At 40.9% G+C, this 16,303-nt stretch overlaps 1 protein-coding gene across 19 annotated transcripts in view; it reads left to right on the forward strand.

The window, feature by feature from the left end:
* The window catches only part of Pard3 (par-3 family cell polarity regulator), a 555,581-nt gene that overhangs the window by 317,519 nt on the left and 221,759 nt on the right, over nt 1-16,303 (forward strand). For all 19 annotated transcript variants that reach the window (XM_028887845.2, XM_028887847.2, XM_037206368.1 and 16 more), the window contains 4 exons: nt 1,519-1,647; nt 4,090-4,128; nt 12,703-12,891; nt 13,576-13,746. In XM_028887845.2, coding sequence (XP_028743678.1) covers nt 1,519-1,647; nt 4,090-4,128; nt 12,703-12,891; nt 13,576-13,746 — 528 coding nt within the window. The remainder of the gene's footprint in view (nt 1-1,518; nt 1,648-4,089; nt 4,129-12,702; nt 12,892-13,575; nt 13,747-16,303) is intronic.

Genomic DNA, 16,303 nt, shown 5'->3' on the forward strand with positions numbered 1-16,303 from the left:
TCCTCTTTCTTTACGTGTCCTCTCCTTTCCTGGCTGTGTTTCTGTCTCTGCCTCACTCTGTCTGAACTTGGGATGAACCCAGGGCCTTGTATACAGGGCTTGTCTGCCTTTGCTCGTGTGCCTGCCTCCTTGTTCCTCTTCATCACTTCCTGTTTTGCTGCCCTCCTCCCTGCCCTCCTTCCTGAAGATAGTCACTGTCTTTGCACCTCTTGAGTCAGACAATGGCTTCGCTTTCCGTGAATCAGGAGCATCTTCACTTTCTCTGAGCGGTGGGAGCGCTCTGGAGCCTTGCTTCTGAGTCGGGTGTAGTGCTCAGAGCTGCCTTCCAGGTGTGTCTCCATTCTGGAACTCCTTTTGTGTCTTTCAAACCTAATGCTGTGGTGTCCATAGTGTTCTAGACTGTGTACAAGTCACTGGACAGCTTCCTTAGCATCTGGGCCAGAAGAAGGAGAAACAGAATGGAGCATCACATTGCAGAGCCCTCCCCTTACTGTCCGCGAGCTTTTCATTGCATTGAAGGAGCACGTTACGCCCCGTGAGAGTGTTTCCATTAAAAGGCCAGGTTCCAAAACACACCTTAAATCCAGGGAAAATCTGATATTAGAATTTTAGTCATGTACTTACTCGTCTTACAACGTTTGATTCATAGAGAGAGAACAACATACAGTTTTTAAAAAATGAAACTCGTTACTTTGGTGCGGTGATTGATGCATACATGCAACCCTGACACTTGGCATTCCCAGGCAGGAGGCTTGTGAGTAAAGGCTTCCCTGACTATGTAGTAACCTCAACCTGTGTTATGTACATAGCCAAACCATCTCTTTAAAATAATAATGATGATGATGATGATGATAATAATAATAAACATCCTCCTTGAAACCAGCATTATTAATTTCTATGGATGAAAAATGGTAAGATTCTTCAAAAATGTATTCTTCCAAAAGTCTGCCTGCCTGACTCCTCTTGTACATTGAGAAAAACTAAGATGAAGCATTCTTTCCCCTCCCAAACTGTTATCATTTTTCAGTGCATCTTTTTGATGTTTCGTGTTTCCCTTTTAAGGGTAAAATATGTATTCTTCTTCATTTTCACTGAAGCATCAAGCGTTTATACTAATGTATTGCTGCTGTATTCTTCCGAGAGCACGGCCCCTTTGTGTGGCTGTTGGGAAACCTGTTATGCACAAAGCCATGCAAGAGTTCAGTCCTCATAGCAGCTCCATGTTGACTCGACCTCATGGTTGCTGTGTCTTTATGGCGTGCTGCCTGTGAAGGCTGGCGGTTGTGGTTTCTGGTTTATGGCTGAACACTAAAGGATTTATCACTTCCTCCCTGATTCCTGGCTATCTGGTGGACTTCTTTTATGAGCCACCAATGCTTCCTGGTTACCTGTTCATCACCAAATTTTTCATGGAAAGAGTTTCCTTTAGTAACAGATGGCCTCAGTTCTGGATCTCTGGCTTTTCTTCTGCTACTTGTCTGGACAGGGTTCTAGCTAAATATCTTCTCTTTGTTTTAGGTCAATGGAGTAGATTTAGCAGGCAAGTCCCAGGAGGAAGTTGTTTCCCTGTTGAGAAGTACCAAGATGGAGGGGACCGTGAGCCTTCTAATCTTTCGCCAAGAAGATGCTTTCCACCCAAGGGAACTGGTGTGTAACCATAGGGCAGATGGAAGACTTCTGCACATGAGCCAGTGATCTAGGCCACCTACTCACTGGTGAATGCTTATGGAGACTTGTCTTAAGGCGTTTCTATAGTTTTTAATTTCTTCTTGCATAGCTCAATGCAAACATTCTTAATTATGCCAGTCTTAGCAATAGATGCCTCAACTATGAATGGATGACTGTTTAATAAACAGCTTGTAAGGAGGGTTTTGAGACACTCGTGTTTATCCCTGTAACCTCCCAGCTAGACTGACTGAACCAAAAGATGTCAGTTACTTCATAACTGACACCGCAAAGGCGAGAGTTGAAATACTGCCATCTCTTCTTCTCATGTGACAAATTCTCAGGTTTCAGATTTTTGTAGTAAATACAGCTAAGCACAGTTAATGGTGCTTCCTGTTTGGTTACTAAGGAAACTTACAGAATTGTTGTTATGAAAATAAAAAGATGTAAGAGGCAACACCTCACAATCACAAGCATAAGTGACCTTATTTGGAAAAACAACAATGACATTGTTTATAACTCACCTTTGCCCTCTATGCTGACATCCATTAGGCAGAGACAGTGAAATTGTATTGGTCAGAATAAGATGTCGAGAGTAAATGTAGTTCTGAATACTCTTTTGGGAAAAAAAAGGTGTTATTTTTATTACTTATATGTAAATTATATGTATTTATATATAAAAGAGACTCATTTAGAAGCATCGTCTTTATCTTTTGATGTGCTGAGAAGATTGTTTTGGCTCAAGGTCAAGTAGCATCTTAAATATTCCACAAGGCAGGTTTGCCCTGAGCCATCCCAGAATGTTTACTATCTCCTTCGGCTAGCTGCTAGCATTGTGTAGCCAAGACAAGTGACAAGGTTCAGCCTATAGTTCTCAAATCTGTCATACAGATCTGATCTTCTGAAGTTACGCAAGTGTGATCCATCATGGTTGATACATTATTTATGAAAATTAGTTATTTATCTAAATGGCTATTAAAATAAAGCTAAATTTCTGTTATGGTTATCCAGTCTCTTGGTTACACACAGACCTGAGAGTCTTCCATGGTTTTGTGGGGATTTAAGACTGTGATAGGGTGAGACGTGAACACTTGTGTTTTAGCTTGATTTTGAATAAATTATGAAAACTTCGTCATAGTTAACAAATGTTTAATGCATTATTTCTCAATTGAAATTCAGTTTTCCATTTTCTCCACTCTTATCCAATTTTGTGTTTAAGATGCCACCTGATCCTAAATCTGGGATGTCTCTATTCGATTGCAAATGAGCCCTCACCAAAGCACCAGCCTCCCCTGGGCAGGCAGGAAGCTGGGGTTCTGCCTGGCACTCTCAGGCTGCCTGTTGGCCTTACCAGGGTGCCAAGCTGCAGAACTGCTCCTCAGCAGTCTCACCGGGGAGCAAGTGCCAGCCTGGGGTTAGGCAGGTTCTTCTGGGCCAATGTGGATCTTCCAGGCTTCTGTTTCTCCCGTCTGCTGCTCTTGTTCCCCCTCCCCCACGGTTATTTAATTTATTGCTTGTGAGCTTTTCATTAAGGACGGGGCCAGTAGGCTGTCAGTCTGTTACACGTGCTGCAGCTGCTTTCTGAGACTTAAAATAATAGCATTCTGAAAAGTCAAAAGGAGTGTTTAAAAATAATTCTTAACTCCAATTAATGTAGCTCTCGCTGTTTGGGGCGTCTCTGTTTCAGTCCTGTGGGTCTTAATCTAAATACTTTAAAATTAGTGGTTGTCTTTTGTGGAAAATTAAATAAACCAAATACCAACCCTTCATGTTCTATATTACGTGGGAAGAGTTACATTTGCTCCCTGTGGAACCCATTCCGATATCAAGTTGTGTTTCCGTCTGTAGTACTGACGACTTTTCTTTGTGGAGCTGTCAAATGGCCCTGTGCTTTAAGCCTGGGGTTGGGGTGTGGAGATTGCAAACACATTTAGAGACAGCAGTATATTTGGAAACTGTTTCTGTGGTTTCTTTTCCTGCACAGAAGCTCATGAGGTACTGTGAATGAGCTGGTAAACACATATATCTAGAAGAACTGCTGAAATACATGTCTAAGACCTGACGCAGTCTGGAATATAGTCATATGTCAGCCATCTTACAATGACCCTTCACGTATAGTTATGGATTTATTGTTGGTATTATTATTATTATTATTATTATTATTTTGTTTTGTTGCTTTTTGAGAGACAGGGTTTCTCTGTGTAGCACTGGTTGTCCTCAAACTCACTCTGTAGACCAGGTTTGTCTTGAACTCAGAGATCTGCCTGCCTCTGCCTCCTAAGTGCTGGCATTAAAGGCGTCCACCACTGCCTAGCTTAGTTTATGACTTTTAAAACAACTTAATCTTCTCTAATAAAATATTGTGTGCCTGGACCTTGATGATGAAAATCAGTCTTTACTGATGTTTCTCTTTAATTCTTCTAGAATACTGAACCAAGCCAGATGCAGATTCCAAAAGAAACGGTAAGAAATCTGTCCTTAGAGATGTTCCAAAGATAAAGGGCCCACTTGCTAATTCAGTATGATATTATTTGTCCCTCCTCTTTACCAAGGTGATATATATTTAAAATAACTTATTTACTTCCATATTGTGGGAGGGGCCTGGAATGGGGGCTTGTCAAACAAACTCCATAAAAATGTTAATGTTAGAATTATTCTCTATTCATTTGTGAAATATAGTGAGGTTAAGAGAGTATAATATAAAGTGTAATCAGGAAAGATATGATGATAGATCAGTAATTAGGGTAAGCATAGTTGTCATAATAAAAGGGAGGGGGAATATGTCAGGTGTTCTGGGCTAAAGTTCAAATACAGATGCAGCTCAGCCATGTCCGTTTTAGAAGACTAACCCTAATTCACACTGGAAATTAAGGGTAGTCTGCATTTTGGCCTGCACCAAACCACACACTGTCTGAAGTTTGAGATGTGTTGGTCTCTTTGATGATGTGCTGCGTGGTGTAAGAGAGGAGATTTAATATGACAATTGATAGTTAGCTTGGGATCTTGCATATCACGCGTAATACAGAATAAAAATATTCCCAATCTCAGCCAATCCTGGGACTCAGAAAGTAGCGGTATGTGGAACTCTGTGAATTTGAGGCTGGCTTGATCAACGTAGTGAAATCCAGGATAGCTAAGTGTAGCTAGAGTTTTCCTGCCTTGCCCACAGTGAGGACAAATCTTTGTCACCCGCCAGTCCCACAGCCGCTCAGACCCAACCAAGTAAACACAGAGACTTATATTGCTTACAAACTGTATGGCTGTGGCAGGCTTCTTGCTAACTGTTCTTATATCTTAAATTAATCCATTTCCATAAATCTATACCTTGCCACGTGGCTGGTGGCTTACCGGTGTCTTCACATGCTTCTGGTCATGGCGGCGGCTAGCTGTGTCTCTCTGCCTCAGCCTTTTGCTTCCCAGAATTCTCCTCTCTCCTTGTCCCAACTACTTCCTGCCTGGCCACTGGCCAATCAGTGTTTTATTTATTGACCAATCAGAACAATTTGACATACAGACCATCCCACAGCAGCTAAGGCTATATAGAGACCCTGTCTCAAAAACAAACAAACAAACAAACAAAAACCCACCAATATTCACAATGAATACTGTTACTATTTGTTTCCAAAATTTATTACCAAATAGGTAAACCAAAACCATCAGCATATAAAGGCTTTAAGTACTGTAATTAACAGTATTGGTTGTTTAAAATGTAGATACATAATCAAGGAACTTCAATAAATAAAATGCTACTTTCACATATTTCATTGTTTAAAAACTGCTTGGCAAGTAAGACCTCAGAGCAGAATTTGGAAGCAGCATGTAGAATGTGACACACCCATGAGTATAGATTAGGAAGAGCCACAACCTTGAGTTCTTGATTGGAGAATGACTCAGCCATGATAGCCAATGAAAACCACAGTGGTATTACACATGGAGGATGTTAGTGAGAGAGGATAGATGAGGAGATCATTCTATTTGGCAAAGATAATGGAAAGCTGTGTAACATGGACCAGCAGGGATTGCCAGAGAACAGGCAAGCAGGCCCCCTAACACTGAGGAGCAATTCTGGAAACATAAAGATTGTACACCTGTACAGATATGTGTATACATTTAGGCATATGTATGTTTGTGTCTGAAGATGACACATTAGTAATGAACTATGGTTTACTCAGCGTTTAGAACAACTACATGTTCAGTTTTTAAAAAATGGTTTATTTACTTAGTGCTGGGCTTGACCTCATGCAAATGCTGAACAGCCTATCTCAAAGCTGAACCCACAGCCAGCCTTTCACGCTCTTTTACTACCTATCCCAGTAAGTCCTAGTTGGTCATGAATTTAAACCTCAAACGTTCTAAAAAACCTTGAACAAAAGAAAGTGTGAAACATTTGGTTTACTTTGAATAAAACATGCCTATCACATAAAAGGCTGACTCACGGGCAGCACCCCCCTTTCCCACTTACAAAGGGGCAAAATACCAGTTTCCAACTTCACAAGAATATGAAGTATACATATAAGCTCCATCTTCTTGTCTCCGTTTCCATGAGACGTCAATAAATGACTGGGGAACTTGAATGCCTTACTAGATAATAATCTTTGTAGTTGATAGTTTTATCCAAATGTCAGCTAATAAAAGTGTTCTGGAGGGTTAGCTGTGATGTTGGGTACATTGGGTATGCTAAATGCATTTCAGGTTTGCAATATTTGAGCTTAGAATAGGTTTATCTAGGTATAATTCCACGGTGAGTCAAGGGACATTCATGTTCCCATACATCTTTATGTGTACATATTTATTTTTATCTTACTTAGTATTAGCCATAGCTATAGCCATATCCTGAAGCCTTTGTAATATAAATACTGAGGGAAGGATTTGCAGCACGGCTGTGGGATGAATGACATTTCTCTGTGGCTTTGAATCTCACTGACTTCTGTGGTTTTTTCAAAGCATAATGTGATTAAAATCCTTTGTCTGCCCTCACTGATTTTTACCCAGTCTTTGCAGAATGTAGAGGTGTTGGAAAGACAAACAGAGCTGACTCACTAAGGAATTGAGTTGACATTCCTCTACTGTGAAAATGACTGCTTAATGTTTTTGACATGTTTTCCTTGAAATGTTTTCATCAGTTATCATCTGTGCAGTGTAGTGATAAACTTGGTACCTTTATAACATGGACATTTTTTAACTTTAAAGTTTTTTTTTTTCCTCTGAGCTCTGTAAGTTTTAATATAATCTTAGAATGTTGCAAGGCTATTCCGAATAGATCAATCACTGTATCTAATTTTTTTTTTCTGTACTGTCAGAATTCCAGGAAGTTCTCTTCACGTACCTCCTCCATTGTTAACATTTTGCTATATTCAACATAGTTTTCACCCTCTTTTCCTCTGCACAGTCTGTCCACCATTCTCTCTGTAGCATTTTTCTGAACTGACAATAAATTGTTTATGTGATTCTGCTTTAATCCTAAGTTCAAGGACATTTTCTTCTGCAGCTGTACTCTAGTTATCAAAACCAATAAACTGGCATTGGTTGCATAGTGCTGTAGGTACCAATAGTTGTTTATAAAACAAATGAGCAATAAGTAAGAATGCATCTCTAGGCTACAGTCTGACTCAGGTCATGGTGTGGCATGGCATTGGTCATCATGCATCTGTAATCTTCTGTCTGGACTAGTTGTTTGTTCTGTCTTCATTTTGCATGTTTGGAAAACTACTCTAAGAACATTTTTTTAAAGAGCACATCATTTTGAGAATATGTCTTAACTTGGGTTTTTCTGATTTTTCTCTGGATACGTTTCTGGGCAGATCCTGGAAGTTAATAACCATTATAACTGTCAAACAAAAAAAATTAAATTCCTTAACAATTATTTGCTATTCATTGAATAAGGAAAGAGCACAGTAAGTCCAGATATAAGATTATGATTTAATATGCAGGCCTGGTGGTCCTAGCACTGGGGAAGCTGAGGTAGGAGGATCTTCATGCCAAATCCTGCTGAGGGTCGGGTCAGGTAAAGCCAGCCTAGAAAGCTTAAAAGACCATGTCAAACAAAACAAAACAAAAAATTGATGGGTGGGGACATTGAGGTTGTCGCTCAGTGGTAGATCCTAGTTTGTGCAACACCCTAAGTTCAATCCCCAATTACTACAACTATAAACAATAATAATAAATAAACAATCTAAATAATGAGTCTCAGAAAGATGGGTTAAAATAACATACACCATTGTTTATCTTTCCTCTGATAAATAAGAATATGAAGCTAGGCATGGTGACACATTCCTGTAATTTTATCACTGCATAGGTGGAGATATGGGGACCAAGATCTTGAGGTCATTTTCATGTACACAGGGAGATCACAGCAAGCCTGGTCTATAGGATCCTGTCTCAAAGGAATTTTTTTTAAATCAAAATACAGATTTTAAACTTGATTTGTGCTTAGTATATACAATTTTTTTTAACTAAGATAAATTCTATTTTTAAAAGTCTTCCTTTTAATTAAAATGACAAAATTCTGCTCATATTTGTTTACAATCCCTGCACAGCGTGTTCTCTCTTTAGCTCTGTGAACATTTCTCTTGTGGATGTGCTGGTGACTGCTCTTCCTCATAGCTTCATGAGCTTGTCACCCCATGCTCAGCCACATCCCGTGACCCCAGTCCTATCCCTTGCCCACCAGCCTCCCTCGGTCTTCCCCATCCACCCTGTTTGCCTTTGTTTTGTGTGCATGTCTGCCACTCCATTATTGTGTCATTGAGGGAAGAAAATTAAATGGCACTCTAGATTGCTTGATTACAAAAATAATAACATTGACTATAGAAAATTCATCCAAGCAAAAGAAAACTATAATCACCTGCAGTCCTCTGACTTTATTGTCATGATATTGATGTATTTGCTCATAATTTCCATCTTATATGTAGCTAATCTGTGTCCTGTCCCATGGACTTGTGCTAGAGCCAGTAAGTGGCATGTCCTTCGCACCACCTAAGACTGATATCAGACTCTCCCCTATGAAGCTTCTTGTTGACACAGAACAGAAATTAAGTAATCTACAAAAGACACTGTCAAGGCTTTGATGGGCAAAGTACTGGAAGTTAAGCAAACCCTTATTTTCTACAAACCCAAATGTCCCATCATAAAAATATTTTAGACACTGTAAGTGATTGAGTGATAGATGCTCTTTAAGTGCATGATAATTTACTTATCATTTTGTGTCAGACATTTAGAAGCTCTGTTTGGGGCCGTTGTAATAAAGGCCATCAATATCCCTGCAGATTTCTGTACATGGCCGCAGTCAATTTTTAGTGCAATATGCAATGAATTTAGAGGCTCTTCAGTTGCCTTCTGAATGCTCTGTTTATGCATTCACCTGTCATTCCAGGACATCTTCCTCCCTCCCTCCCTCCCTCCTTCCCTCCCTCCCTCCCTCCCTCCCTCCCTCCCTCCCTCTCTCTCTCTCTCTCTCTTCTTCCCTCCCTCCCTCCCTCTCACCCTTCCTCCTTCCTCCCTCCCTCTCTTCTTCCCTCCCTCTCTTTCTCCCTCCCTCCTTCCTTCCCTCCCTCCATTCCTCCCTCTCTCCCTTCCCCTCCCTCATTTCCTCCCTTCCTTTCTCTCCTCCCCTCATCTCTCATTTTGAAGACAGCCTTTCTAGTAGCTCAGGTTGACCTTGACCTCAGGGTCCTTCTGCCTCAGCCTCCTGAGTTCTAAGGTTATGGGTATACACCACTATGCCCAGTTCAAACACATCCAGTTCAGCATGTTGCCACATGTCATTGTTCTGAAGAAAGCCTTTGACACATGGGTAATTCCCATTTAGTTTGCACTTTTTTGTTAAGTTTGGAGAACAGAACTCCCCTGTTAATTCTGTTCTTTCTTAGTGAATGGCTTGCTCACCTCCCTTTTGGATTTGATGTGGGAGTGTCTGTCCTCCATTGGTACTTACCAGGGATTTACAGACTATAGACGTTAGCTCAGTAGAGCAGGACTCCTGTGTGAGAGCTTTGTGAATGTAGTGTCATCATGAGCTGTCACTGAGTGCCTCTCCCTTCTTATGGTGTGCTGTGTTTACAACTTTTCCCCTTTGTTTTCCTTCACAATATTTTATGCACATTTGTCCACTAAGGCCCAGAGATTTGTCCTTTCCCTTTCTTTAGGAAAGGAAGGTGTATTTAGGGTGCATTGTAAATTCACAGTCCCTCATAGACAGCCACGGTCTCGGAGCTACTGGGACCATTGTTGACAGAAGAAAAAACACTAGGACCTGGTGAAGGCTAGTGACTATTTTTCTTCCTCACTGAACTCGGGGGATACCCTCCTGCTTCTCTGAGGATAATGGGAAACTAGATGGCTTTCACAGATCCTGTGCCGCAGGGCCCCTATTTCTAATATGCTTGGCAAAATGCTCTTTGTTTCTGGACATTGAAAGGCAAAATTGTCAATGGAGAAGTGGGCAGTGGGGGAATTGCAGTCAGGTTTGATGGGAAGCTTGTTCACACTCTGCAAACACACACACACACACACACACACACACACACACACACACACACACACACACACACCAGAGATACCTATTGTCTACGTGCTTGCGGAAGTGAACAGCAAAAATGTCTTGACCGTGTTGGAGAAAGTGTTACCATTTGTTTGGAAGTGGGAACTAGAGCCCACTGGTTGGGAAGGCTCAGCTTCAGTGCATAACAAGAAGGTTGAAAGTAGTTTCTCCCTGGTCAGAACACAGAGATGCTGCTGTACATAGCTCAGCTTTGTGGAGATTTTTTTTTATAATGTCGCCTCCCAAATGGTCTTTGAAGAGCAAACTCGTAAAAGTTACTGCCAAAAAAACTAATTTCTAAAAGCTGGTGTTAATTTTAATTTTGTTCAGGAGCCAAGTGGATTAATAATGAAATGCTAATGGCGCTTACAGTGTCTCCCTTCAGTGTTCTTAATGATAATAAAGTCTCAAGGTTTGATAGGAGAACTGTAAGAGACAACCCCCCCCCCACACCTCTGCCGCCCCTTGCCGTTTTCCTAGTAAGTGAAACTGCCAAGCAAGGCAGTGGGGGAGCGCGCCCACCTTGATTAGCCTTTTTCTTCATGAATTCGCTCAGCTCCTTGTCTTGATTTTTCAAGTAGGAAAAAAAAATGAGAAATTTTAAGCCTTTGTAAAAGCATTATGGAAATGTTGAAATCAACACAAAAACGCCAAACTGAAGATCTAAATCAGTCAGTGACAATTACAGTCCTCTGGATTTGAGGAAAGGAGTAGCAAGGGTGAGTCCTTGTGTTCACTAAATGCTGCTGAGATTCCTTTATCTTCGCAGAAGGCCGAGAAGCTACAGCTTCCATGGCCGCTCAAATACAGGATTCTCGGGATAGAAATATGAATCGACCATATCTATTTTATCTCTTAATTGCTTCTGAATTCCATATACAAAAGACAATGGTGTGGCTTAGAGTTATTGATGCTGTTTTTTTTCTTTTAAATATTGAAATCTACCCATGTGGTATGTTCTTTTAAGTTTAATTGTTTTGGTTGTCTGTAGTGCTGGGATACACCTGGGTCCTTGGACATGCTTGCTAGGCCAATGCTCTTGCATTGAGCTGCTCCAGACCTCCAGATGGTATATATTTATATTTACATTAAGACTGTAATAGTCATTCACAGAATAATTACTTAGTGTTTTGTTTTGCTACAGATAAAGCAATGAAAATGAAGTGAACATTTGTATTTATAGAGCATCACATGAGTATAAAGATATTTATGTATAATAGATGTGTGAAATATCAATATTTTGATATGGTTATTTGACCTTGGTTTGTCTCTAATTCACTGGTTTTGTTGTATTTAATTGTAATTATTCTCTGGGAATATTATAAAGATTAGAAGCTGTTTACAATGAGCCGAGAAGCTCAATTTGATGGTAAATATTTACTTTAACTAGACCATGTCTTTTAAACATTTATTTTCATTTTTTAGTGCATACTTTTCATGTTCTAAAAAGGTTGTGGTCATTGGAAACCTCCTCCTCCTTACTTACTATTAGGCTATTCTTTGAAATATTTTCAAGAATGTACTCCTGTATGGCTAGGCGTATAGGCCAGCAGCAGACTGCTTCTGGACTGCCTTTCATGAGGCCCCTGCTTTATCATCGGTGACCCAGTCTCTCACTCTCTCTCACGCACGCATGCACGCGTGCGCACACACACACACACAAACACACAAGCAGATATATATGCTCACATACATGTTAACCCTGAATGTCAGCACATTTGAAACATTACTTTTCAGGTCATATTATTTTGGATTTTAAGGTTTTAAAATAGCACATTGTTTATATTTTTTAATCACAGTATTAAGAAATCAAGAGTACGTATGAAAGCCTCAAATTCTCTTTTAATTATTTTTATCATTATTTGATTTGGGTTCTTGGAATATTACAAAAATTGGGTTCAGTGCAAAGAAAAATGAAGAAATAATCCCTGTTCCCATGCTCTATAATAACCAAGTTTGATGAGTAATCAAGAATTGCTGTCCATTTAGGACAAGTGATAGTTCATCCTGCTCTTGTTCACTGTAATTGATGGCTAAGTGGATGTAGAAGCAAAATTTCAAAGTTGGGAGAAGAGAAGGACCAAGTTCCAGGCTTCACTGGGGTCCTCTCTAAAATGGATGCTTGAGGAGAATTCTGGTTTATCTTGACTTTTTTTTCTTTTAAACTGTATTTCTATCCTAGTTTATAATAGAACAGGACAGAGACTATAGACTAGCCCCAGACTTTAGAAGTCTGCCTATCCCTCTGCATTACCCCTGTGTTTCTTAGAACCAGTTGCAACATTTGGTGCAGCATTGATGTGAGTACAGCCTGAAGCTACTCACAGCAAGGGTCAGCTGTAGTCCTTCAGGACAGCTATCCTACCATCATGGGTTCTGTCCTGGGGTGGAAATACTCTGCCAGTGCTGACCAGAGCACGGTCATTACAGGTCTTCAGTGCGATTGCTGAAAGAGGCATTCATATCTGAATACCCTGTCCAATTCTTTCCCCCTTTAGAAAACTGAAGATGAGGACATTGTTCTCACCCCCGATGGGACCAGGGAGTTTCTGACTTTTGAAGTCCCACTTAATGACTCGGGATCTGCGGGGCTTGGTGTTAGTGTCAAAGGGAACCGTTCCAAAGAGAACCACGCAGATTTGGGAATCTTCGTGAAGTCCATTATTAATGGTGGAGCTGCATCCAAAGTAAGTGCCTGCCAGCCTGGTCCAGTCGGCACCCGCTGGCAAGGGTTTCTCCCCCTGCTCCTTTCTGATCTCCACACATGTTCTGCTAGTGACATTTTCGTTCTTTATAGAATCCCTGCCTGGACCAAACACCAAGGAAAAGGTCATAGTGATATATTATTTGGGGAATGGAGCTCATCACTCCAGCTCTTCATTTGAATGTCACATGACCGACAGTCTATAGTCTTCTCTTAGTCCAGTGAAGATGTGTGTGTAGAGGCTAAGCCCAGGTCCCGGGCTGGGGCGAAGGTTCTTTTTCTCTTGCCCCTGCTGGTAGGTCATTTGCTCCTTCAAAGCCTAGAGTATGTTTCCTGGCTGTTTGTTGAGAGCACTTTTCTACAGTTGTCTTGATCTTCATGGATCTTACTTGTAAATTAGCTTGATGGGTGTTTCTGAAAGCAAGCAAGTGATGATCTCTTTGTGTTCTTTGAATTAGTATTCCATTTTAGTTAGCAGATTATACTAATGACTCAGGGATGCCTAAAAGACTAAAGCAGACAGAGGCCGCCACAGCTGCTTACAATGTGATTAAAGCCTCCAGATCCTTTTTTCTTTCCTTTTTTGTTTTAATTATTTAAACTTAGGGAAGAGCAATCTCTTTTGCAAACTAGTCAGCAATACTGACTTTCCCTGCCTTCCTCACAGGATGGAAGGCTGAGAGTGAATGACCAGCTCATAGCTGTGAATGGAGAGTCTCTGCTGGGCAAAGCCAACCAGGAAGCCATGGAGACTCTGCGGAGGTCCATGTCCACTGAAGGGAACAAGCGTGGCATGATTCAGCTCATCGTCGCCAGGCGGATCAGCAAATGCAATGAGGTGAACACAGGGTGTTGCCTAGAAAAGCCGCCACTTATCTCTGTGCCATGCTGACATTGTGTGGGCTTGTCTGTAGATGATATTTTTTTTTCAAACACTGTTCTGATGTCACCCAGGATAGTCTGAACATTCTGTGGAAGGTGACTTTAAACTTCTGATCTTCCTGCGTACCCTTTTCCTGTGCTAGAGTTACCAGTGTGTACCACCATTTTTGGTTATACAACACAGGGTCCAAACCCACAGCTTCCTGCATGCTTGGCAAAAGCTCTATGAGCTGAGCTCCAGCTCCAGACTCATTTGTTCTATTGATTATGTGGTGAAGTTTTTCCAAACTTCTATGAATATTCCTATTGCAACTCACAAGATAACATCTCAGAGCTGCCTGTAGCTAGCTGAATGTCATCTGGAAAGCAGGGCCCACAGTCTGTCTGGTAGCTAGGAGCTAACACCTTGCAGGAGGTGTTAACTCTCCATGGAGTGAGAGACCCAGGAAGAAAGAGCTGCTTGCTTTGTTTATGTGAAGTGGCATGCCTCTGTCTAATCGTATAATAGAGAAGATTTGCCTTTTATCAATGTTCTTTTGTGAATGGCTGGTGAAGAAACTTCTTTGTCCTCCAGAGATGAGTAGGAGATGTCTGCTCTCTCTTGCATCTGTGGAGCTGATTCTTTTGAAAGTACTGTTTTCCCATAGATCTCAACTACAGAATGTGTGGCAGACGTACAGAGCTGTTCATACCATGCCCATCACCCAGGGTTTGTTGCAATGTGATAAAATCAAATGCTGGCAATGGGATTAGCAGTGATTGTATCCAGGGCATCCTGTTCAGAAAGGTTTGATTCTTGACTTTCCTAAATGAAAGGAAAGAAATTTTCTCTCAAAGTAGATCATTGGAAAGGTAAAAAACAAATAATACATACATCTGTTTGTAAATACTAACAAGCCATAGACTAGATGATATTCAGTGATGTAGTGTCCATAGATAATGGGCCAAATTCTACAAAGGAGTGTGTTGAAAATGTAAGGTTGGTTGTTTTTATTCTCACTGGTGCTCTAGTTCCCACATTTCAGAATAAAGTAAATTATAGTCGAAGTCATAGAAACTAGAAGTTGGGCAAAGAAGCATGCATCTAGAATCCCAGGGCTGAGATGTTAAGATGGAGGTAGAGACAGAAGGCTCTTTGAAAGCTTGCAGGCTAGGTAGCCTAGTATGTGCAGCAGCAAACAGTGAATGGCACCCTCTTTCAAGCAAGTTAGATGGCAAGAATCCACAGTCACTCAGAACCACATCCATACGATGGCTCACTTGCACCCATACTCACACACAAATTCATGTACACCATACCCACAGAAGCAATCAGAAAAATGCATTTAAAAAAAATGGCCCATGTTCCTCATTTTAAAGCAACAGCATGGTACTATCAGGTAGAAGAAACTAACCTCAATGGACCATTAGCTTATGCTTTGTTTTAGTTACTGTTCTATTGCTGAGAAGAGACACCATGACCAAGGCAACTGTTCATAAGAGAAAGCATTTAATTAGGGGGCCGCTAACAGTTTCAGAGGCTTAGCCCATTATCATCATGGCAGGGCGCATGGTAGCAGGCATGGCAGGCATGGTGTTGGAGAAGTAGTTGAACGCTACATCCTGAGCCGCAGATAGAAAGAGCCTGGGCCTGGCATGGGCTTTTGAAATCTCAGAGCACCCCTAGTGACATGCTTCTTCCAACAAGGCCACACCTCCTAATTCTTCTAATCCTTTCAAATAGTGCTACTTCCTGGTGACTAAACTTCAAATATATGAACCTATGGAGGCCATTCTTATTCAAACCAACACATGCTTGCATTGTTTTTATTTGCCAAATGTAGAATGAGCTTGCCATAATTATTAAGTTAACTTCTGCAACAAAATGTAACCTCAACTAAAAAGTTCAGAACGGAAACATTGGACAGACATTTGTTTGTATGGGGAGAATACAAATCAGACCCTGAGAGTCCTGTAGCCTTACAGCACTGCCCCTCATTATTTTATTAGTGGTGTTAGTGATGGATCCAGGATCTCACACTTGCTGGGTGTATGCAGACTGACTTGATCTCAGCCTTCCAGTGATGCCTTGAATGGTGATTAGTTTTCTGTCAAATCATTGTTTGCTATTTTTATTCTAAGTTTGGTAGGGTGCTTATAAACAGTTCTCTGGATGGTGTATGGTGCATATGTCTATATTAGATAGTTCCTTTAGAGAAATGAGTTGCTTTTGATTCACAAAGGCAATAGTCAGTTGACAGATGTGTACTGAGCATCTACTGTATGTCGGAAAATGTGTTAGATGCTGGGTGCGCAACAGTGTCTGTTACAAATGGATCATTGCCTTGATCTTCTTAAATCAAGATCTGGAGGCTAAGAAGACAGCATGGTGGGAAGATGCTGCTATACAAGCATGGAGGGGGGCATAGAGATAAAAGAATTTGTGGGTTCTGGAGCTCACTGGCCATCTGCCTAGATCCATGAGCTCCAGGTTCAATAAGAGATTCTGATTCAAATAAATAAAGGAGAGAGCC

Source organism: Peromyscus leucopus, chromosome 5, assembly GCF_004664715.2.
Source record: "Peromyscus leucopus breed LL Stock chromosome 5, UCI_PerLeu_2.1, whole genome shotgun sequence".
NCBI lineage: Eukaryota > Metazoa > Chordata > Mammalia > Rodentia > Cricetidae > Peromyscus > Peromyscus leucopus.